Source organism: Mustelus asterias, chromosome 1, assembly GCF_964213995.1.
Source record: "Mustelus asterias chromosome 1, sMusAst1.hap1.1, whole genome shotgun sequence".
Taxonomy (NCBI): Eukaryota; Metazoa; Chordata; class Chondrichthyes; order Carcharhiniformes; family Triakidae; genus Mustelus; species Mustelus asterias.
Window position 1 is genome coordinate 145,727,419 of NC_135801.1, and position 23,163 is coordinate 145,750,581.

Below are 23,163 nucleotides of genomic sequence, written 5' to 3' on the forward strand. Positions count from 1 at the left end.
AGGTTCACGGGACTCATTTCTGGAATGAAGGGCCACCCTTATGAAATAATGTTGACCATTGGAACTTATAAGAATGAGAGGTGATCATATTGAAACATACAAGATCCTAAAGAGACTTGATAGGATGGAGACAGGGAAGATATTTCCTCTTGTTGAGGAGACCAGAACTAGGGCACGCAGTTTATGAATAAGAACTATCCCTTTTAAGGCAGAGATCAGGAGAATTTTTTTTCTCAAAGGATCATTAGTCTGTGAAATTCTCTTCAATGGCAGATGCAGTATAATTTGGATAAGTGTGAAGTTATTCACAAAGGCAAGACGGCAGATTACTACCTTAATGGCTGTAAATTGGGAGAGGGGAGTGTGCAGCAGGATCTGGGTGTCCTTGTGTACCAGTCATTGAAGGTAAGCATGCAGGTGCAGCAGGTTGTAAAGAAGGCAAATGGCATGTTGGCCTTCATTGTGAGAGGTTGAGTACAGGAGCAGGGATGTGTTGTTGCAGCTATACAGGGCTTTGGTAAGGCCACATCTCGAGTAGTGTGTGCAGTTTTGGTCTTCTTTTCTGAGGAAGGACATTCTTGCTCTCGAGGGAGTGCAGCAAAGGTTTACCAGGCTGATTCCGGGGACGGTGGGACAGATGTATGAGGAGAGATCGACTGGGTTAGGATTGTTTACGCTGGGATTCAGATGAATGAGGGGGGATTTCATAGAGCCTTATAAAGTTCTAACAGGTCTAGACAGGTAGATTCAGGGAAGATGTCCCCGATGGTGGTGGAGTCCAGAACCAGGAGTCACAGTCTGAGGATTCAGGATAGACCATTTAGGACACAGGTGAGGAGACATTTCTTCACCCAAAGAGTGGTGAGCCTGTGGAATTCATGACCACAGGAAGTAGTTGATTAGCCCACTCGCCAAAACATTGAATGGATTCAAGAGGCGGCTGGATATAGCACTTGGGGCGATTGGGATCCAAGGTTCTGGGGAGAAAGCAGGATTAGGCTTTTGAGTTGGGTGATCAGCCATGATCGTAATGAATGGCGGAGCAGGCTCGAAGGCAAATGCCCTCCTCCTGCTCCTATGTTTCTTAGTGTGCCCACCCCAGTCCAACGCCAGCATCTCCACATCTTAGTTTAATGGGCATTATTGTTTGCATTCAATCTTGGTTATGGTGTGTGGTACCAGGGGAGCGGGATGGGTAAGACGCTCAGTCATGATCACATTGAATGGTGGAGCAGGGTCGATGGGCAGAAACGCCTGCTCCTGTAGAGACATTTTCATGATCTGATTTTCAGCTTTAACGCCTACCTCATTTAGTCCACATGCTTGTATACTGAATTTATGAGTTTGTTACTTCATAAAAGACATTTAACCATAATTTTTAAATCTTACTTTTAACTTTATACCCTTTATTTCCTGGATGTGAGACTGCCTAGCTTCTTTATCAACAAAATGGAGAATAATGTTTTATGGCATATAAATAGATAAAAAAGATAAAATGGCCAAAAGGGGATAGAAATACACCCCTGAATAGCAGACAGAGAGAATAGCATATAGGGAGAAAATATCTGAATTATCATTAAAAGTTGGAATCAATACCACTGTACATGTTTACATAACTGCAGAAATTTATCTCATTGTTTTAATAAGAATCAGATACTTTTACATGAACAATGCTTTGCTTTAAAAGCAGCTTCCGTTGTTCCAAATGATAACTTTAAAAAAACGAATTCAGCTATTACTATAGATTTTACCTTTGAGCTGGAAGTGGAATAAGATCTTTATCTCTGAAAAGCCGAAGTAGGAAATCATGAACATCATCTAAAGTTTCAGGTCCTCCCATGTTTAACATGAGGATGCCAGTCTTGGATTTCCTGATCAAATGGGAGGGCAAAGAAGTGTTTTGAATAGTAACACATTGAGCAACATCTTCAACAGCATAATAGTAAAATTGTTACAGCGCAGAAGGAATCTATTCAGCCTGTCAAGCCTCTGGCAGCTCCCGACAAGAACAATTTAGCTGTTCCAACTCCGCTGCCTTTCTCCTGCAAATATTTCCCCTTTGAAATGCTTATCCAATTGCCTTTTGAATCTGTGTCTACCATCCTTGAAAGCAGTGCATTCCAGACTCTAACTGCATAAGAAGAGTTGGCTTCATGCTGTCTTTGATTCTTTTGCTGATCATCTTAAATCTGTGTTCTCTGGTTCTCACTCCTTCTGCCAATGGTAAACAGATTCTGCATATCCACTCTTCCCAGATTCATCATATTTTTGAACAGTTCTGTCAAACCTTTTCTCAACGTCCTCTTCCCCAAGGAGAACAACCCCAGGTTCTGCAATCTATTCACATCGAAGTCCCTCATCCTGGAATTACTCTTGTAAAAGATTTTCCATGCCTTTTCTAAATACCTTCACAGATTTCCTAAGTGTAGAATTGGACAATACACTGCGCTCGAGACAGAACCAGTATTTTACCAACTCTTCGTACTTCCTTGCTTTGTACTCTATGTCTCTCTCCATAAAGAATAGGATCCAATATTCATTTTTAATTACTTTCTCAACTTGCCCTGCCACCTTCAATGATTCGTAAACATACACCCCTAGGTCTCACTGCTCCCGGACCATATTTAGAATTGTACCCTTTATTTAATATTCCCTCACCTTAATTGTCTTGATAAAACGTACATTACTTCACACTTCTCTGCATTAAATTTCATCTGCCATGTGTCCAACCATTCCCTTAGCCTGTTCATGCCCTTTTTGAGGTTGATTAATTTCCTCAGAGCTCACAATTTTAATTTTTTTGTAATTTGTAACTTCTGAAATTGAGCCCTCGATACACAAGTCTAACTCACTCATATATATCAAGAAGAGCAATGGTCCCAGTACGGACGCGAGGAGCACCACTGCATACTTTCCTCCAAAAGAAAAACTGTTCACCACTACTCTTGGTTTCCTGCCACTTAACTTTGCATGCATGCTGCCAGTGTCCCTTTTATTGCATGGGTTCAATCTTTCTGGCAAGCCTATTTGCAAAACTGCAGATGAGAAGAAATTGCAATCTTATGTAAAACAGAGCACTTAGCGAAAACCATTAGCTTTCACAAATTCAAAAAAAGATGATCTGACAGAACCCCAATATACTGATGATTGCCTTTATAAAAAGTTGCCTCATAAGCCACATCACAAATTACAGCCCAGATATTACTTTCTTACTTACGTACAAGTGTGCTGTGTGAGGTATTGTCAGTGGAATACAATGAACAGAAGGAATATTAACACAACTCATACATTTCCCTCCCTTTCTACTTGTAAGAGCAGCTCAGCCAATGCCTAGCACCTCAGGCCAGGAGCAGCAATGATCCATATTCCTTTATAGCTTTGTCACAGTGACTAAAAACCAATAACTCACAGGAGGTGCTTTGGCATAAGACACACATACTTCACTAACTGTTTAGCTGAGAACTATGAACACAATTTAAAACTTTGAGCTCCCACCAGAGTCAGACATCTGTAAGGCTACCGTATCAATATGCTCTCAGTTCACCTTTATCTTATGTGTCGCTCTGCATCACTAACCAGCTGTCCAGCCAACTGAACTAACCGGCCCCCTCATCAACACATATGTAGAAACTTGAAACAGTGTGATGTGGCAGCATGTAGCTGCGAATTAGGAGAGAGTCAAAGATGGGTTCTTGGGGACCAGGGGAGGCAATGTTGCAGGAACAGAAGAAAATCCACTACTGCTGATTCTTTGATACAACTAGACAGGTAAAAATGGAACTAGGGTAGTGTTTGAAAATGCAGTTGCAAATAACTGGGAGAGAGCTTTTGTAGGGTCAGATACAGAAGGGAATGTGGTTGGGAGGGGGAAGGGAATGTAGGTGGAGATGTATATAAGGAGGCAATCAGAGATGGCCTTATCTGTAACAGACACGATGGGAGTACCAAGGTTGCATGAGATGGCAAGGTCAAAGAGGTATCTGTGGTAGGAGAGATTAAGGGAGGATAGGAGTGAATTTAAACATTCCTGCACTTAAAAAATAACAATACTGTTGCCCATTACTTGTGAAACAAGTAGTTAGTATTTAAGTTGTAGAAAAAGACTACAACAAAGGAGGTTCATTTACTAAAACTGGAGCTGAAATGTTGTTCTGGTATTTTATTAACTGTAATTTGGCATATTCAATTGAACTTTGAAAGTGTTCCCCTTATTTCCTGAAGCCAGTGATCAATATATGAGCCTGTCTGCATGGGAAATCCTAGAAAGAGAGCCAAAGCCAACTAATAAACCATTATATATCAATGGATAATAGTCAAGGATTGAAACCCAAGGTTCTTTGTTCATCTGACCAGTTTCCCCATGCCTCTCCCCCATCTCTTCCCAGGAAGGAGTCAACTGCAGCAACTCTACTACTGCCCACACAAAATAAAAGCATGGATCAAAACTGGTACCGCATTGGTCTACATGCCTCCAGAGCACATCAAACACATTTGCTGAGCATCTAAAAAGCCAAGAGGGATCATTTTTACGTTCACTGGCTGGGCAGTTATCTAGTACGGCAAATGGTTTGCCCCTGACAAAACCTGCCCTATTTTCAACCATTCAAAATCAATGGGATAAAAATTAGGTTCGGCTACGTGGAGACAATCCACTTGGCCAAATTACCATAGTGGTAGTGAAAATTAACCTCTTTAACCTTTTTTAAAAATCCTAGAAGTTTCACTCACTTCGAATCACTGGGAAATAAACATGCAAAAGAGATTAACATAACTTATAGGCCATAAAAAGTTCACAAGGACAAGAGCCCTGACTTATGAAAACGTATTTCAACAAGTCAATTATCTTCCATGCCTATATGGTTCAATGCACATGACTTGCAACAATGCATATTTTTCTTCACACAGGCAATGTTCTCTGTTGACCACGACAACTAATTTTCCAAGTACAAATTATCTAACATGCAAAGTGGCTAAAATTAAATCAATTGTTTGAATAAAAAGCTCCTGAACTTTCATAGTCCTTATATCATCCACCAGCAGTACTCATTCCTTAGATCCAGGTAACTGAAAAAGAGTAAGTATTTTAATACCACACACAGGGAGGAAGGTTAGAAAAGCAGATGGCGGCAATTCTCATTCACAAACTGCTGTTGAAGTAGAGTCTCTAGAATGTTTCAAAAAGGAAATGAGACAGTTGTTTGAGCGAAAGAAAATATTAAATAAGGGGTAAGCAAGAAGGCAGGATTTGTTTAGGTGACCAAAAAAAGTGCAGATTTAATAGGCTAAATAGCCCACTTCTGGATACTGACAATCCAGTTCAAACAATTTACAAAATGTCACGAGTCTAAATAACAATCACAAGAAGTTCCAGGTGGTGGGGTGCCCATGTGTTTGTTGCTCTTGTCCTTCCTAGATGGTAGTGGTCATGGGTTTGGAACCTGCTGCTTAAGCAGCCTTGGTGAGTTTCTGTAGTGCATCTTGTAGACAGTACACACTGCTGCTATTGTGCGTCAGTGGTGGAGGGAGTAAATGTTGCAGGTGGTGGATGGGTGAGAATCAAGAAAGTTGCATTGTTAGAGCTGCATTCAGGGCCTGTTCCTATGTTGTACTGTTCTTTGAGTGCAGGGCCAGTGAGATGGCGTCTGCTGTGAACCTGGTGCGGTGGTAAGTGAACTGTAATGGATCCAGGCAGTCCAGGAGGCTGGAATTGATTCGCGTCATGACTAACCTTTCGAAGCACTTCATAATGATGGGTGTAAGAGCCACCGGACGATAGTTATTAACGCACGCTGCTTGGCTTTTCTTTGGTACGGGGCTGATGGTCGTCTTCTTGAAGTAAATAGGGACCTCAGATTTTTGTAAAGAGAGATTGAAGATGTCTGCAAATATCTCCGCCACCAGGTCCGTGCAGGATCTAAGTGCTCGTCCAGGTACCCCATTCGGGCCAATTGCGTTCCATGGGTTGACCTTCGAGAAAGCTGCTCTGACATCTGCAATGGTGACCTCAGATATAGGTTCATCAGAGGCTTCCAGGATGGGGGGCGTGCTCTCGCTGATCTCTTGCTCAAAATGGGCGTAAAATGCATTGAGCCATGCCATCAGCTTGTAGCCTGTTATGTCTTGCAGACCTTGCCATAGTCTGCGCAGGTCTGTGTGCTAGCTTGGGACTCCGGCTTGGTCCAGTACTGTCTTTTGACATCTCTGCTGGATCTCCTTAGATCATATGTCACATCAAAGGTTATTGTGTAAAATAAAAATTCATGGCAAAGGGGATTGAAGATTGGCTATCTAGTAGGAAACAGTTGGCATAAATGGGTCTTATTCTGGTTGGCAGGGTGTGATGAGTGGCATGCCACAGGAATCAGTGCTGGGGCCTTAACATTTTACAATTTGTATAAATGACTTGGATGAAGGGACTGATGGTTGCTAAATGTGCTAACGACACAAAGATAGATAGGAAAGTATCTTGTGGAGAGAATGCAAGGAGGTAACAAAGGGACATAGATTAAGTGAGTGGGTAAAAATCTACCAAATGGAATATAATGTGGGCAAATGTGAAATTGTCTATTTTGGCAAGAAGAATAAAGAAAAATACTCATTATCTAAATGGTGAAAGATTGCAGAGCTGAGGTGCACAGAGATCTGGGTGCCACAGTGCATGAATCACAAAAGGCTAGTAATAGATACAGATACAGCAAGCAATTAGGAAAGCTAATAGAATGTTGTCTATTGTGGGGGGAATTGATTACACAAATAAGGAGGGCATTGGTGAGACCACATCTGGAATATTGTGTACAATATTGGTCTCCTTATTTAAGGAAAGATGTAACAATGCATTAGAAGCAGTTCAAAGGAAGTTTACTAGACTAATACCAGGAGGAGTGCATTCTCTTATGAGGAAAGGTTGGAGAGGTTAGGTTAGTATTCACTGGTGTTTAGAAGAGTAAGAGGCGACTGAATCAAAACCTTTAAGATCCTGAAGGGCACTGACAGGGTAAGATGTGGAGCGGGTGTTTCCTCTTGTCAGAGAATCTAGAACTAGGGGTCACTCTTTAATAATAAGGGGTTGCTCATTTAAAATGGAGACTCAAAAATCTCTGGAATTCTTCTTCAAAAGACAGTGGAAACAGTCTTGTAATAACTTTGAGAGAGCGCTAGATAGATTCTTGATTAACAAAGGGGTGAAAGGCTATCAGGGTAGGCAGGAATGTGGGGTTGAAGTTACAATACAGCAGGATTGAGCAGCCAAGTGGCCCATGCTTGCTCCCAATTCGTACATATGTAAACTGGAACTGGCCTGACTTAACTTTCTAGGGCAAGGTTATTTCGTATCCACCCTGCAATTTTGGGAACTTTCCAGCAGCAAGGGCATCTGAAAGAGGAACCTGCATCGAGTTGCTGGTTTTGTGAGGATAACAGTTGTGCAACTTTGGCAGCAAAACTTCAATTTGTGCTTAATCATCGAACTACTATGGCATTTGTGCATAAATTATAGCAATGACCTCACTGTAATATAGGCAGCAACTGTTGGGTTAATGTATTTGAATTTGTTTTCATTTTTAATGTTGTTTTTCTTCCATTACAATGGACATACAAAAAGAAAACATAGGTGAAAAGCTAATAAAAACTTTCTGCCAAATAAACTCCAATGCATTGCAAGGTCAAACAAACATGGTGTACTTTTGGGGAACAATAGACTGAATTGTAAAATCGGTTCAAGCACGAGCAAGTTTAGATTTTAACATTCTTTTGAGGGGTCCTTTTGTTTTTGTTTTGTGTGCACATAAGGTTTCACCATGTTTAAGTATAAGATGACAAAAGCAGTGAGAGCATTTATGAGACCACATCTGGAATATTCTGTACAATATTGGTCTCCTTATTTAAGGAAAGATGGAAATGCATGGGGTGGCACAGTGGTTAGCACTGCTGCCTCACGGCTCCTGGGACCTGGGTTTGATTCCTGGCTTGGGTCACTGTCTGTGTGGAGTTTGCACATCCTCCCCGTGTCTGCGTGGGTTTTCTCCGGGTGCTCCGTTTTCCTCCCACAGTCCAAAGATGTGCGGGTTAGGTGCATTGGCCGTGCTAAATTGCCCCTTAGTGTTCCGGGATGCGCAGGTTAGAGGGATTCGCGGGGTAAATATGTGGGGTTACGGGGATAGGGCCTGGGTGGGCTTGTTGTCGATGCAGACTCTATGGGCTGAATAGCTCCTTCTGCACTGTAGGGTTTCTATGATTATTTTAAAAATCTCCAACAAGTAACATAGAAATCCACAAATATGGGAGGCTAATGTGCCCATGCTGATGGGAAAATGGTTGTGTTTCCCGTTGGTGCTAGCGGCGTCCACCAGGCAGGATTCACCCACCCGAAAGATGCTAATTTCAAGCTTCCCACTGGCCAGCTCCGCTGCTCTGAGACAGGGCTGCCTTTTTTAAAGAAGGAATATGGATGTTGATCACAGAGCTGCCTGAAATCATCATAGTAAGAGTTTTAACGACACCAGGTTAAAGTCCAATAGGTTTATTTGGTAGCAAATGCCATTAGCTTTCAGAGCGCTGCTCCTGTCGAGCAGCGCTCCGAAAGCTAATGGCATTTGCTACCAAATAAACCTATTGGACTTTAACCTGGTGTTGTTAAAACTCTTACTGTGCTTACCCCAGTCTAAACCGGCATCTCGAAATCATTATGCCAGGGGTGATCTACACAGATTCACCACTCTCTGGCTGAAGAAATTCCTCCTCATCTCTGTTTCAAGGATCGTCCCTTTAGCCTGAGGTTGTGCTCTTTGGTTCTAGTTTTTCCTACTAGTGGAAACATCCTCTCCATGTCCACTCTGTCCAGGCCTCGCAGGATCCTGTAAGTTTTAACACGATCCCCTCTCATCCTTCTAAACTCCAACGAGTACAGACCCAGAGTCCTCAACCGTTCCACATACGACAAGCTCTTCATTCCAGGGATCATTCTTTCCAAGGCCAGCACATCCTTCCTTAGATATGGGGCCCAAAACTGTTCACAATACTCCAAATGGGGTCTGACCAGAGCCTTACACAGCCTCGGTACATCCCTGCTCTTGTATTCTAGCCCTCTCGACATGAATACTAACATTGCATTTGCCTTCCTAATTGCTGATTGAACCTGCACGTTAACCAAGAGGGTCACCCTCATACCAGCATGGTGTAGAACATAGAACAGTACAGCACAGAACAGGCCCTTCGACCCACGATGTTGTGCCGAGCTTTATCTGAAACCAAGATCAAGCTATCCCACTCCCTATCATCCTGGTGTGCTCCATGTGCCTATCCAATAACCGCTTAAATGTTCCTAAAGTGTCTGACTCCACTATCACTGCAGGCAGTCCATTCCACACCCCAACCACTCTCTGCGTAAAGAACCTACCTCTGATATCCTTCCTATATCTCCCACCATGAACCCTATAGTTATGCCCCCTTGTAATAGCTCCATCCACCCGAGGAAATAGTCTTTGAACGCTCACTCTATCTATCCCCTTCATCATTTTATAAACCTCTATTAAGTCTCTCCTCAGCCTCCTCCGCTCCAGAGAGAACAGCCCTAGCTCCCTCAACCTTTCCTCATAAGACCTACCCTCCAAACCAGGCAGCATCCTGGTAAATCTCCTCTGCACTCTTTCCAGCGCTTCCACATCCTTCTTATAGTGAGGTGACCAGAACTGCACATAATATTCCAAATGTGGTCTCACCAAGGTCCTGTACGGTTGCAGCATAACCCCACGGCTCTTAAACTCCAACCCCCTGTTAATAAAAGCTAACACACTATATGCCTTCTTCACAGCTCTATCCACTTGAGTGGCAACCTTTAGAGATCTGTGGATATGGACCCCAAGATCTCTCTGTTCCTCCACAGTCTTCAGAACCCTACGTTTCACCCTGTAATCCACATTTAAATTAGTCCTACCAAAATGAATCACCTCACATTTATCAGGGTTAAACTCCATTTGCCATTTTTCAGCCCAGCTTTGCATCCTATCTATGTCTCTTTGCAGCCTACAACAGCCCTCCACCTCATCCACTACTCCACCAATCTTGGTGTCATCAGCAAATTTACTGATCCACTCTTCAGCCCCCTCCTCTAAGTCATTAATAAAAATCACAAAGAGCAGAGGACCAACCACTGATCCCTGTGGCACTCCGCTAGCAACCTGCCTCCAGTCCGAAAATTTTCCATCCACCACCACCCTGTCTTCGATCAGATATGATGTGGAGATGCCGGCGTTGGACTGGGGTAAGCACAGTAAGAAGTCTCACAACACCAGGTTAAAGTCCAACAGGTTTATTTGGTAGCAAATACCACAAGCTTTCGGAGCACAACTCCTTCGTCAGATGGAGTGGATATCTGTTCTCAAACAGTGCAAACAGACACAGAAATCAAATTACAGAATACTAATTAGAATGCAAATCTCTACAGCCAGCCAGGTCTTAAATGTACAGACAATGTGGGTGGAGGGAGCATTCAACACAGGTTAAAGAGATCTGTATTGTCTCCAGACAGAACAGCTAGTGAAATTCTGCAAGTCCAGGAGGCAAGCTGTGGGGGTTACTGATAATGTGACATAAATCCAACATCCCGGTTTAGGCCGTCCTCATGTGTGCGGAACTTGGCTATCAGTTTCTGCTCAGCGACTCTGCGCCGTCGTGTGTCGTGAAGGCCGCCTTGGAGAACGCTTACCTGAAGATCCAAGGCTGAATGACCGTGACTGCTGAAGTGCTCCCCCACAGGAAGAGAACAGTCTTGCCTGGTGATTGTCGAGTGGTGTCCATATATCGATCAGATAGCCAGTTACCTGTCCAATCAGCCAACTTTCCCTCTATCCCACACTTCCTTACTTTCATCATAAGCCGACCATGGGGGAGCTTATCAAAACCATGGAGGACCTTATCAAAAGAGAATGCACTCCTTGGTGTGTGTGGAGGAAAGGGTGTTTTTGGCAGGGGGGCAGGGGTTATGTGGTGTGTGTACCCACACGCCAGAAGAATTTTGGGGGGGGAAATGGCCTGTTAAACCTGCTGATGTCATTCAAATTAGCGGCTTTGCATAATTATTGGGTTGCTGCCTGGTCTGAACAGGAACCTGAGCGGGAGCCTCATGCCCGTCGGGGATCTTGATGTTTGGCCGACCTCTCATTCACTGGAGCATTGGGATTCCCGCCAGCCACCTGAAGAGGTTGGAGAATCAAGTCTGCACTTTTAAGGTTTTAAACTTTAAACTAATTACGGTTCTCAATGGCAAAGCTCAATTCTCACCCAGGTTCAAACCACAAGCTTGATTCAGTGGTCAATCATCTGTGCCCTGGAGTATTTGCTCAAGGGAGGCAAATCATTAAATTGTAACTAAGTGAGCTGTTAGTCATCCTAAAACACATCGCCTTCAACCTTCTTTTAACCACAGGAAAAACATAAATCATATGCCACCAATTGGACGTGCGAATTTCAATAACTCGGTTAAATGCAGCAAACTCTGTTTATCAGCTCATGTTTTCACACACAGCCTGTAGGTGCTGGCCTTCTTCGGTCGGGGCGTTGAGTATAGGAATTGGAAAATCATGTTGCAGCTATATAAGACTTTGGTGAGGCCGTCTGCTACACTACTGGAAGGATGTTGATGCATTGGAAAGGGAGTAGAAGAGATTTACCAGGATGTATCCTGGTTTGGAGGGTATGGACTATGAAGAAAGGTTGAACAAACTTGGGTTGATTTCATTGGAGCATCGGAAAATGAGGGGGCCTGATTTGGTTTACAAGATTATGACAGGCTTAGATACAGTGGATAATCAGAGACTTTTTCCCAGGGTCGAAGAGTCAGTTACTCGGGGGCATAGGTTGAAAGTGAGAGCGGGAAAGTTTAAAAAAGATGGAAGGGGCAGGTTTTTCAGATAGTGAATGCCTAGAACGTGCTGCCGGAGGACGTGATGGAAGCAGATTCTATGACAACGTTCAAGAGGCATCTAGATAGTTACATGATTAGGCAGGGAATAGAGGGATATAGACCACGTAAAGGCAAGAAAATATTAGATTAGAGAGGCATCTGTGTCAGCACAGATTTGGTGGGCCAAAGGGCATGTTCCTGTGCTGTACTGTTCTATGTTCGTAGGCTCCTAATCCAATATCTCTATTCAGTAAGGCACAAGGACCTACAAAAGTCAACTTGTGCCATTTTAGTCAGTGATACTTTTGAGGAGTTTTAAAAATGTGCCAATGAGGCTCATTTCTTTACCCAGGATACCGCCTCAAAGAACAAAGAAAATTACAGCACAGGAACAGGCCCTCCAAGCCTGCACCGACCATGCTGCCCAACTTAATTAAAACCCCCTACCCTTCCGGGGACCATATCCCTCTATTCCCATCCTATTCATGTACTTGTCAAGACGCCCCTTAAAAGTCACTACTGTATCCACTTCCACTACCTCTCCCGGCAGCGAGTTCCAGGCACCCACTACCCTCGGTGTAAAAAATCTGCCTCGTACATCTCCTTTAAACCTTGCCCTCCGCACCTTAAACCTGGCCCCCCTAGTAATTGACTCTTCCACCCTGGGAAAAAGCTTCTGACTATCCACTCTGTCCATGCCTCTCAATCTTGTAGACTTCTATCAGGTCTCCCCTTAACCTCCATTGCTCCAGTGAGAACAAACCAAGCTTCTCCAGCCTCTCCTCATAGCTAATGCCCTCCATACCAGGCAACATCCTGGTACATCTTCTCTGTACCATCTCCAAAGCCTCCACATCCTTCTGGTAGTGTGGCGACCAGAATTGAACACTATATTCCAAGTGCAGCCTAACTAAGGTTCTATAAAGCTGCAACATGACTTGCCAATTTTTAAACTCAATGCCCCAGCTGATGAAGGCAAGCATGCCGTATGCCTTCTTGACTACCTTCTCCACCTGCATTGCCACTTTCAGTGACCTATGTACTTGTACACCCAGATCCCTTTGCCTATCAATACTCTTAAGGGTTCTGCCATTTACCGTATATTTCCTATCTATATTAGACCTTCCAAAATGCATTACCTCACATTTGTCCGGATTAAACTCCATCTGCCATCTCTCCGCCCAAGTCTCCAACCGATCTATATCCTGCTGAATCCTCTGATGGTCCTCATCACTGTCCGCAAATCCACCAAACTTTGTCTCGTCCGCAAACTTACTAATCAAACCAGTTACATTTTCCTCCAAATCATTTATATACATTACAAACAGCAAAGGTCCCAGCACTGATCCCCGAGGAACACCACTTGCCACAGCCCTCCATTCAGAAACACGCCCTTCCACTGCTAACCTGTCTTCTTTGACCGAGTCAGTTTTGTATCCACCTTGCCAGCTCACCTCTGATCCCATGCGACTTCACCTTCTGCACCAGTCTGCCATGAGGGACCTTGTCAAAGACCTTACTGAAATCCATGTAGACGACATCCATTGCCCTCCCTCACCAATCATCTTCGTCACTTCCTCGAAAAACTCGATCAAGTTAGTGAGACACGACCTCCCCTTCACAAAACCATGTTGCCTCTCGCTAATATGTCTACTTATTGCCAAGTGGGAATGAATCCTGTTTCAAAGAATCCTCTCCAATAATTTCCCGACCACTGATGTAAGGCTCACTGGCAAGTTCTACTACACTTGCTTCGTGTGTTCCCAGCCTCTTAGCTTATCAAAGAGAAAAAGGAAGCATTTGTCCAGGCTCACAATATCTCTCGTTATCCAAGGTTCCCAAAACGTGCCATACTTATCCCTCATTCCCACAGAAATGTGCTGGTCCTGAATCCCTATCAACTTGCACTTGAAAGCCTCCCACATGCCAGATGTTGATTTGCCCTCAAACATCTGCCCGCAATCTACACTCTTCAGATCCTGCCTAATATTGTTGGAATTAGCCTTCCCCCAATTTAGCACCTCTTGTAAGGTATATTCCAAACAATGGGCATTTGGGATGTCATTGAGAAATAAATGCAGTAGTTTCCCTTCTTTCCCATCTACAGCTTATTTGTGCCAACACACAGTAGCAATTTGAGTTTACCTTTCATTTAGCTGAGGCTTTTCTTTCACATCAGCTATCTGCCCAGTTGCTGCTGCGGAGGTCGAATGCCATTGCTTTGAGACACGAGGGCACAACTTATTTGAGTTGTTCTTTGCAACTGCATAGGAAACAGAATAAATTTTCCACATCAATCACCTGTGAGTTTAGTTCACTGATAATAATTCAAAATACACCCTGTGAGCATGACAGCTGAAGTAGTAACTTATTTTTACAAAATCATTCCATATTTATCCATGGAGATGATGGAAACATTACTGTCTCATTCTAGTGATTTTAAAGAAATAAACACCAATTGTTTCAAAAGCTTAAAATACTTGTGCTTAGTGAAGTCTTTTCATAAGGCAAATTTTAAGTTTCATCAGGTCTTGGGAAAACAGCCTTAAATATTTCTTCACAAAGAAAATGCATTCTAAAATTCATTTGCTTAATACTTTAGGCCGTATATATTTTAGGTAGTCATTTGAACAATAGTGCACAGATTTGCTGCTGTAAACAGCATTCTCCACCAACTCAGTATTATCCAATTTCAATTATCGAGACATGACTTGGAGGGAGGGAGGCAATGACCTTGTGATTTTATCGCTAGACTATTAATCCAGAAAGAGCAAAGAACAAAGAACAAAGAAAATTACAGCACAGGAACAGGCCCTTCGGCCCTCCAAGCCTACATCAACCATCCTGCCCGACTGAACTAAAACCCCCTACCCTTCCGGGGACCATATCCCTCTATTCCCATCTTATTCATGCATTTGTCAAGACGCCCCTTAAATATCACTATTGTATCTGCTTCCACTACTTAAAACTCAGCTGAAGTTCTGGGATCCGGGTTCGAATCCTGCCACAGCAGATAGTATGAATTTGAATTCAATAAAAAATATCTGGAATTAAGAATCTACTGATGACCAGGAAACCATTATAAATTGTTGGAAAAACCCATCACTTATGTCCTCGAGGGAGGGAAATCTTCCGCCCTTACCTAGTCTGGCCGACACACGACTCCCAGAGCCACAGCAATGTGGGTGACTCTCAACTGCTCTCGGGTAACTAGGAACAGCCAATAAGGGCAGCACAATGGTTAGCACTGCTACCTCACAGGGAAGTCTCACAACATCAGGTTATCAATTGGGCCAGTGTGCTGACGAATGGCAGATGGAGTTGAATTTAGACAAATGCAAGGTGATGCATTTTGGTAGATTGAACCAGGGCAGGACTTACTCAGTTAATGGTAGGGCGTTGGGGAGAGTTACAGAACAAAGAGATTTGGGGTACATGTTCATAGCTCCTTGAAAGTGGAGTCACAGGTGGACAGAGTGGTGAAGAAGGCATTCGGCATGCTTGGTTTCATTGGGCAGAACATTGAATACAGGAGTTGGGACGTCTTGTTGAAGTTGTACAAGACATTGGTAAGGCCACACTTGGAATACTGTGTGCAGTTCTGGTCACCCTATTAGGAGCATAGGAGGCTGAGGGGTGACCTTATAGAGGTCTATAAAATAATGAAGGGCAGAGATCAGCTAGATAGTCAATATATTTTCCCAAAGGTAGTGGATTCTAAAACAAGAGGGAATAGGTTTAAGGTGAGAGGGGCAATTTTTTCACACAGAGGGTGGTGAGTGTCTGGAACAAGCTGCCAGAGGTAGTAGTAGAGGCGGGTACAATTTTGTCATTTAAAAAGCATTTAGATAGTTACATGGATAAGATGGGGTAGAGAGAGATATGGGCCAAATGCAGGCAATTGGGATTAGTTTGGGGGTTTAATAAAAAGGATGGCATGGACAAGTTGGGCCGAAGGGCCTGTTTCCATGCTGTAAACCTCTGACTCTATAAAGTCTTTAACCTGGTGTTGTGAGATTTCTTACTGTTTTTACCCCAGTCCAACGCCGGCATCTCCACACCTCACAGGGATGCAGGTTCAATTCTGTGACTGTGTGGAGTTTGCACATTCTTGCCGTGTCTGTGTGGGTTTCCTCCAGGTTCTCCAGTTTCCTCCCACAGACCAATGATGTACAGGTTAGGTGTATTGGTAATGCTAAATTGCCAATTCAGTGTCGCAGTAAGCATAGGGGGGAGATCAGCAGGGTAAACTCGTAGGGTGGTGAAGAAGGCACTCGTGGTGTTCCACAGGGCTCTGTACTGGGGCCTCTGCTATTTGTGATATATATAAATGATTTGGAAGAAGGTGTAACTGGTGTAATCAGCAAGTTTGCGGATGACACGAAGATGGCTGGACTTGCGGATAGTGAAGAGCATTGTCGGGCAATACAGCAGGATATAGATAGGCTGGAAAATTGGGCGGAGAGGTGGCAGATTTAATCCGGATAAATGCGAAGTGATGCATTTTGGAAGAAATAATGTAGGGAGGAGTTATACAATAAATGGCAGAGTCATCAGGAGTATAGAAACACAGAGGGACCTAGGTGTGCAAGTCCACAAATCCTTGAAGGTGGCAACACAGGTGGAGAAGGTGGTGAAGAAGGCATATGGTATGCTTGCCTTTATAGGACGGGGTATAGAGTATAAAAGCTGGAGTCTGATGATGCAGCTGTATAGAACGCTGGTTAGGCCACATTTGGAGTACTGCGTCCAGTTCTGGTCGCCGCACTACCAGAAGGACGTGGAGGCGTTAGAGAGAGTGCAGAGAAGGTTTACCAGGATGTTGCCTGGTATGGAGGGTCTTAGCTATGAGGAGAGATTGGGTAGACTGGAGTTGTTCTCCCTGGAAAGACGGAGAATGAGGGGAGATCTAATAGAGGTGTACAAGATTATGAAGGGGATAGATAGGGTGAACAGTGGGAAGCTTTTTCCCAGGTCGGAGGTGACGATCACGAGGGGTCACGGGCTCAAGGTGAGAGGGGCGAAGTATAACTCAGATATCAGAGGGATGTTTTTTTACACAGAGGGTGGTGGGGGCCTGGAATGCATTGCCAAGTAGGGTGGTGGAGGCAGACACGCTGGCATCGTTTAAGACTTACCTGGATAGTCACATGAGCAGCCTGGGAATGGAGGGATACAAACGATTGGTCTAGTTGGACCAAGGAGCGGCACAGGCTTGGAGGGCCGAAGGGCCTGTTTCCTGTGCTGTACTGTTCTTTGTTCTTTGTTACAGGGATAGGGCCTGGGTAAGATGAGTTAGTGCAGATTCAATGGGCCAAATGGCCTCATTCTGCACTGTAGGATTCTATGACCTGACTGACTTACTCTGTCAGTATATAAAAAGGACGTACTCACAAGGGCTCTACAAGTAATTTAGGAAAGAAAGTTCCGCAATTTCCAATCTTGGTGGTGATGAAGGGGCTGGTAGCTCATATCCAGGAGGTGCAACTACACCCTTAACAAAATAATTACCCTGAAGAGTTAGCAGAATTAACAATGCTTCTAACTCCGAGGTAACCACTATCAAGCCAAAGAGATCTGGATGAATTTAAGTTTGTGGAGGGCAGAAGATGGGAGGCTGGCGAAAATAGCATCAAATAGTCATGTTTGGAGATAACAAAAACCAGCCCCCCCATCGCCGCCACCACTAAGATTGGAAATTCCAGAACTTTCTTTCCTAAATTACTTGTCGAGCCCTTGTGAGTACGTCCTTTTTATATACTGACAGAGTAAGTCAGTCAGGTCATAGAATCCTACAGTGCAGAATGAGGATTTAATTACAGCTGTCTTCAATTTCATTATTTCACCTCGTTAAGTTCCCATTTCTTACTTTGCTGACACTTCATTTACTGAGCAGGGGCAAATAACTTCCTGACAAATTCCGGCAAGCTTCAGAGGGAGAAAGGAACTGAAATCTAGGTGGGGCTCAGTGACAGACACATGAGGAAAGTAAAACCACCCTAAAGGGATTGTGGTTCTTCCTGATTGACAACAACTGTTCATTCTAGTGCTATATTTATCCTGGTACAGGTCTGGGGGCCAAGAGGCCTGAGTTCTGGGTTGGACTTCTGGTCAGCTTAAAGTAACAGAGAAAAAGTCAAAATGTACTTGTATAGAGTGCCTTTAATGATATTCTGAAGTGCTTCATAAGTCATTCACTACTTTCGAATGTATTCATTATTATAAATATTGCAGCCAATTTGCAACAGCAAATCCCACAAACGTCTGGTTAATCTGCTTATGGTGGCATTGGCTTGACATTGGAACTCACTACTTTTCCAGAAATTAGTCAACCAGGCAGACAAGGCTTCACTTTAATGTTGCAATGATTTTAAACTTTTTTTAAAAAGAAACAAATCTCTCAAATAAGATCAGTTACTCTTTAATAAAAATAAGATTAATACATTTCGTGAAATAAAACTGCAGAATGAAATAATTTTCTCTGACAGTTCCAAATCTTGCTTAGGTTCATGTACGAACAGGCAAATCACTGTGGCAACACCAAAAGCTGCATTAAGTGCCAGGGACAGAGTCAAGGAGGAAACTAAAAATACAATACCAGGAAACAAATATAAACCCAGACTGAAAAGTAATTAAATAAAATTAAGAAAACCATTTGAAAGGTCATCGACCCGAAACACAATCTGTTTGTTCCATCACAGAGGCTGGGTATTTGCAACATTATTTGTTTCAATTTCAAATTTTCAGCAGCACAATACTTTGTCTGAAAACATACATTGCTCGATTAAAGCATAAGCAGACTTGGACACAAATTTCCCTATTGTTTCCCTTTACACAAAACTCAAATAATGAGTCAAGATCAAAACTAAAACTTGATAGGAAACTGGCCAAAACATTTTCATTATGTTGTTGAAATCTGGAACACACTATTTGAAGAGGTGCTGGAGAGTGATTCCATAAAATGCTTTTTAAAATGGGAATTGGACAGGGACTTAAGGAAGAAGCACCCAAGAGTTACGAACAAAAATGCAAAGTTGTGAGACTAAGCATGATTGATCTTTCAAAGCCAGTTTAGGAATGGGCCAAATGGTAAGTTTTCATGATTCTATGGCATCGAATTTCCTCTAGCTGTGCGGTGATGTGAGGACCGATCCATCAGCTGTACTTAAGAATGTGGGAACAGGAGTGGGCAATTCAGCCCCTTGGGCAGTCTCATCATTCAATTAGATTAAGGCTGATCATCAACCTTTATCCACCTTGATTCCATATCCCTGAATATCTATACCAAACAGAAATCTATATATCTCAATTTTGCAATTTTTAATTGACTTATTCTTAGCCTCAGCAGATTGAAAGGGGAAGGACGGTGGGCGAAGAGAAGAGACCCGAGGAAACAGTTTCTCAAGCAAAATCCTTTAATCAAACTGAATTTGCACTCCACTCCTCCAAAGAGCTCCTACTCTAGTTGGGGGCCTGTCAGAGCTCCATACAACTGAAACACAACTTCCCCATTGCAAACTTTGAGATAATGACCAACACACCCTTGGCCTTTAATTATCTTTCGTTTGCATCTGTGCACAGCACAAACTCCAAAATCTCTCTGCTCACACATGGTACCCAGCTCCTCTCTGTTCAAGAACAATGCTGATTTATCTCACTTAGCTCCCAAGTGACTGAACTCCACCCGCTGCGGGTTTTGTCCACTCAATCCATTAACTAATGCCTCTCTGCAACTTTCCAATACCACCTTTTGCCACTGAACATAGTAATAGAAACATAGAAAACTACAGCACAAAACAGGCCCTTCGGCCCCACATGTTGTGCCGAACATATCCCTACCTATAACCCTCCATCCTATTAAGCCCCATGTACTCATCCAGGAGTCTCTTAAAAGACCCTATTGAGTTTGCCTCCACCACCACTGACGGCAGCCGATTCCACTCGCCCATCACCCTCTGTGTGAAAAACTTCCCCTGAACATTTCCCCTGTCCCTACCCCCCAGCACCTTAAAGCTGTGTCCTCTCGTAGCAGACATTTCCACCCTGGGAAAAAGCCTCTGAGAGTCCACCCGATCTATGTCTCTCAACATCTTGTATACCTCTATTAGGTCTCCTCTCATCCTACGTCTCTCCAAGGAGAAAAGACCGAGCTCCCTCAGCCTATCCTCATAAGGCATGCCACTCAATCCAGGCAACATCCTTGTAAATCTCCTCTGCACCCTTTCAATCTTCTGCACATCCTTCCTGTAATGAGGCGACCAGAACTGAGCACAGTACTCCAAGTGGGGTCTGACGAGGGTCTTATATAGCTGCATCATTATCCCCGGACTCCTAAACTCAATCCCTCGATTGATAAAGGCCAGCACACCATACGCCTTCTTAACCACCTCCTCCACCTGCGGGGCCGATTTTAAGAGTCCTATGGACCTGGACTCCAAGGTCCTTCTGATCCTCTACCGTACTAAGTGTCTTTCCCTTTATATTGTACTCCTTCATCCCATTTGACCTGCCAAAATGGACCACTACGCATTTGTCTGGGTTGAAGTCCATCTGCCACTTCTCCGCCCAGCCTTGCATCCTATCTATGTCCTTCTGTAACTTCTGACATCCCTCCAGACTATCCACAACCCCACCAACCTTCGTGTCGTCGGCAAACTTACCAACCCATCCCTCCACTTCCTCATCCAGGTCATTTATGAAAATAACAAACAGCAAGGGTCCCAGAACAGATCCCTGGGGCACACCACTGGTGATCGACCTCCAATTAGAAAAAGACCCATCTATACACACTCTCTGCCTCCTTTGGGCAAGCCAGTTCTGGATCCACAGAGCAGCAGCCCCTTGGATCCCATGCCCTCTCACTTTTTCGAGAAGCCTTGCATGGGGGACCTTATCGAACGCCTTGCTAAAATCCATATAAACCACATCTACTGCTTTCCCTTCGTCAATGTGTTTAGTCACATTTTCGACGAACTCCACCAGGCTCGTAAGGCACGATCTGCCTTTGACAAAGCTATGCTGAGTATTCTTGAGCATACTAAACCTCTCTAAATGCTCATAAATCTTGTCCCTCAGGACCTTCTCCATCAGCTCACCAACCACTGAGGTTAGGCTCATCGGTCGGTAATTTCCTGGGCTATCCCTATTCCCCTTCTTGAAAATGGGAACCACATCTGCAATCCTCTCCCGTCTCCATCGACGACGCAAAGATCATCGCCAGAGGCTCTGCAATCTCTTCCCTCGCCTCCCACAGTAACCTGAGGTACATCCCATCCGGACCCGGCGACTTATCTATCTTGATGCCATTCAAAGATTCCAGCACAACCTCTTTGTTAAAGTCCACATACTCAATCTTTTCAGTCCACCGCAAGCCCTCAGTACATCCACCCATGTCCTTCTCCTCTGTGAAAACCGAGGCAAAATACTCATTAAGCACCTCTGCCATTTCTACTGGTTCCGTACTGATTTTCCCGCCTTTACCTTTTATAGGCCCTATTCCTTCCCATCTCATCCTTTTACTCTTCACATATTTATAGAACGCCTTAGGGTTTTCCTTAATTCTACTTGCCACGGCCTTCTCGTGACCCCTTCTGGCTCTCCTAATTTCCTTCTTTAGTCCCTTCCTACAAGCTATATACTCATCTAGATCAAGCTATATACTCATCTAGATCCCTAGATAGTGTTATTAATAAACTGAGGCACGTGCACACGGCTTGTCACTCTTTAGTACATTTGAAACTTGGGCTTTGTTTTGGTTTTTTAAGTCATGTCGGGGCAGGGGCAGGGGTGGGGGCGGGGGCGGAAAGAGGGTGTGCTGTAATGGTATTGTCACTGGACTAATAATAGAGACCCTGCAAAATGGTCTGGGACTAGGGTTCGAATCCCACCATGGGAGAGTGTGAAATTTGAATTCAATAAAAAAAATCTGAAATTAAAAATCTACTGATGACCATGAACTCATTGCCGATTGTTGTAAAAACCCATCTGGTTCACTCATATCCTTTAGGAAAGGGATTGTTTTCGCTGGAAAGGCGGCGGCTAAGAGGGGATCTTATTGAAACATATAAGATGATTAGAGGTTTAGATAGGGTGGATAGTGATAGCCTTTTTCCTCTGATGGAGAAATCCAGCACGAGGGGGCATGGCTTTAAATTGAGGGGGGGTAGTTATAGAACCGATGTCAGGGGTAGGTTCTTTACCCAGAGGGTGGTGAGGGATTGGAATGCCCTGCCAGCATCAGTAGTAAATGCGCCTAGTTTGGGGGCGTTTAAGAGATCCGTAGATAGGTTCATGGACGAAAAGAAATTGGTTTAGGTTGGAGGGTCACAGTTTTTTTTTAACTGGTCGGTGCAACATCGTGGGCCGAAGGGCCTGTTCTGCGCTGTAATGTTCTATGTTCTAAATCTGTCACAATTGCCCTGGGACAAATAGGGATGGGCAATAAACGCTGGCCAACCAGCGACACCGGCATCCTATGATTGAATAATAAACATTCAGATCAGCTCCTGCTCAAAACAACGTGGCGACGAGTCAGTGATTACACAACCCAACAAGGAGCGTCTTCCAACCCAAATATATCCCTCCCCCCCCCCCCCCCCCCCCCGCCTTCCGAAAACAAATCCCACAGTTTGTGTTTGATTGAGATTGGGGGGGGGGGGGGGGGGGGTTGTGTTTGCTGCCGGTAAAAACACCGGTTGTTTATTTCCTATCTGCCGGTCACCAAGTTACACAACAAGCCGCCGAGAGCGGCTCGCGTCGCCGTCCGGATTGGAACCCCCCCCAACCCCGGACAATCCTGAAACATCGCCACCCCTGCCACCACCTCGCTCCTACACCTCTCTTTCTGCGTCTTTAACGGATAAATTTAACGGTTAAACTCACCGACACACAACCGAGCGGACACCCTCAGCAGCGCCATGTTGTACAACACTCAATTCCGTCCGCGCTGACTCCGCCGCCGTCAGTTCCACCTCGCTGTGAGAGCGCAGCAACAAGTCCTGCTGCCTCACTCTGAAACAGCACCTAGACCAACCACACAGAGGCAGGGAGGGGAGAGAACGCCTCCTCCTATATTATTACCCTCCTCTTTTCCTGATATACCGTGCCAGTAGTCAAAGAACAAAACTTGCATTTCCGAAGAGCTTTCCACCCATCACTGGACCTCTCCAAGCACTTTAAGTGCTTTTGAAGTGTAGCCACCATTGCAATGTAGGAAACGCAGCCGCCAATTTGCACACAACAAGCTCCCACAAACAGCAATCCAA

General features: G+C 44.1%; 1 protein-coding gene across 1 annotated transcript in view; it reads right to left on the bottom strand.

The window, feature by feature from the left end:
- The window catches only part of fech (ferrochelatase), a 65,457-nt gene extending 42,529 nt beyond the window's left edge, over positions 1–22,928 (bottom strand). Inside the window, exons 1-3 of the mRNA XM_078219922.1 lie at positions 22,781–22,928; positions 14,045–14,162; positions 1,752–1,871 (exon numbers count right to left, since the gene is read on the bottom strand). Of these exons, the coding sequence (XP_078076048.1) occupies positions 1,752–1,871; positions 14,045–14,162; positions 22,781–22,817 (275 nt within the window). The 5' untranslated portion in view covers positions 22,818–22,928. The remainder of the gene's footprint in view (positions 1–1,751; positions 1,872–14,044; positions 14,163–22,780) is intronic.
- Between the last annotated feature and the right edge of the window lie 235 nt (positions 22,929–23,163).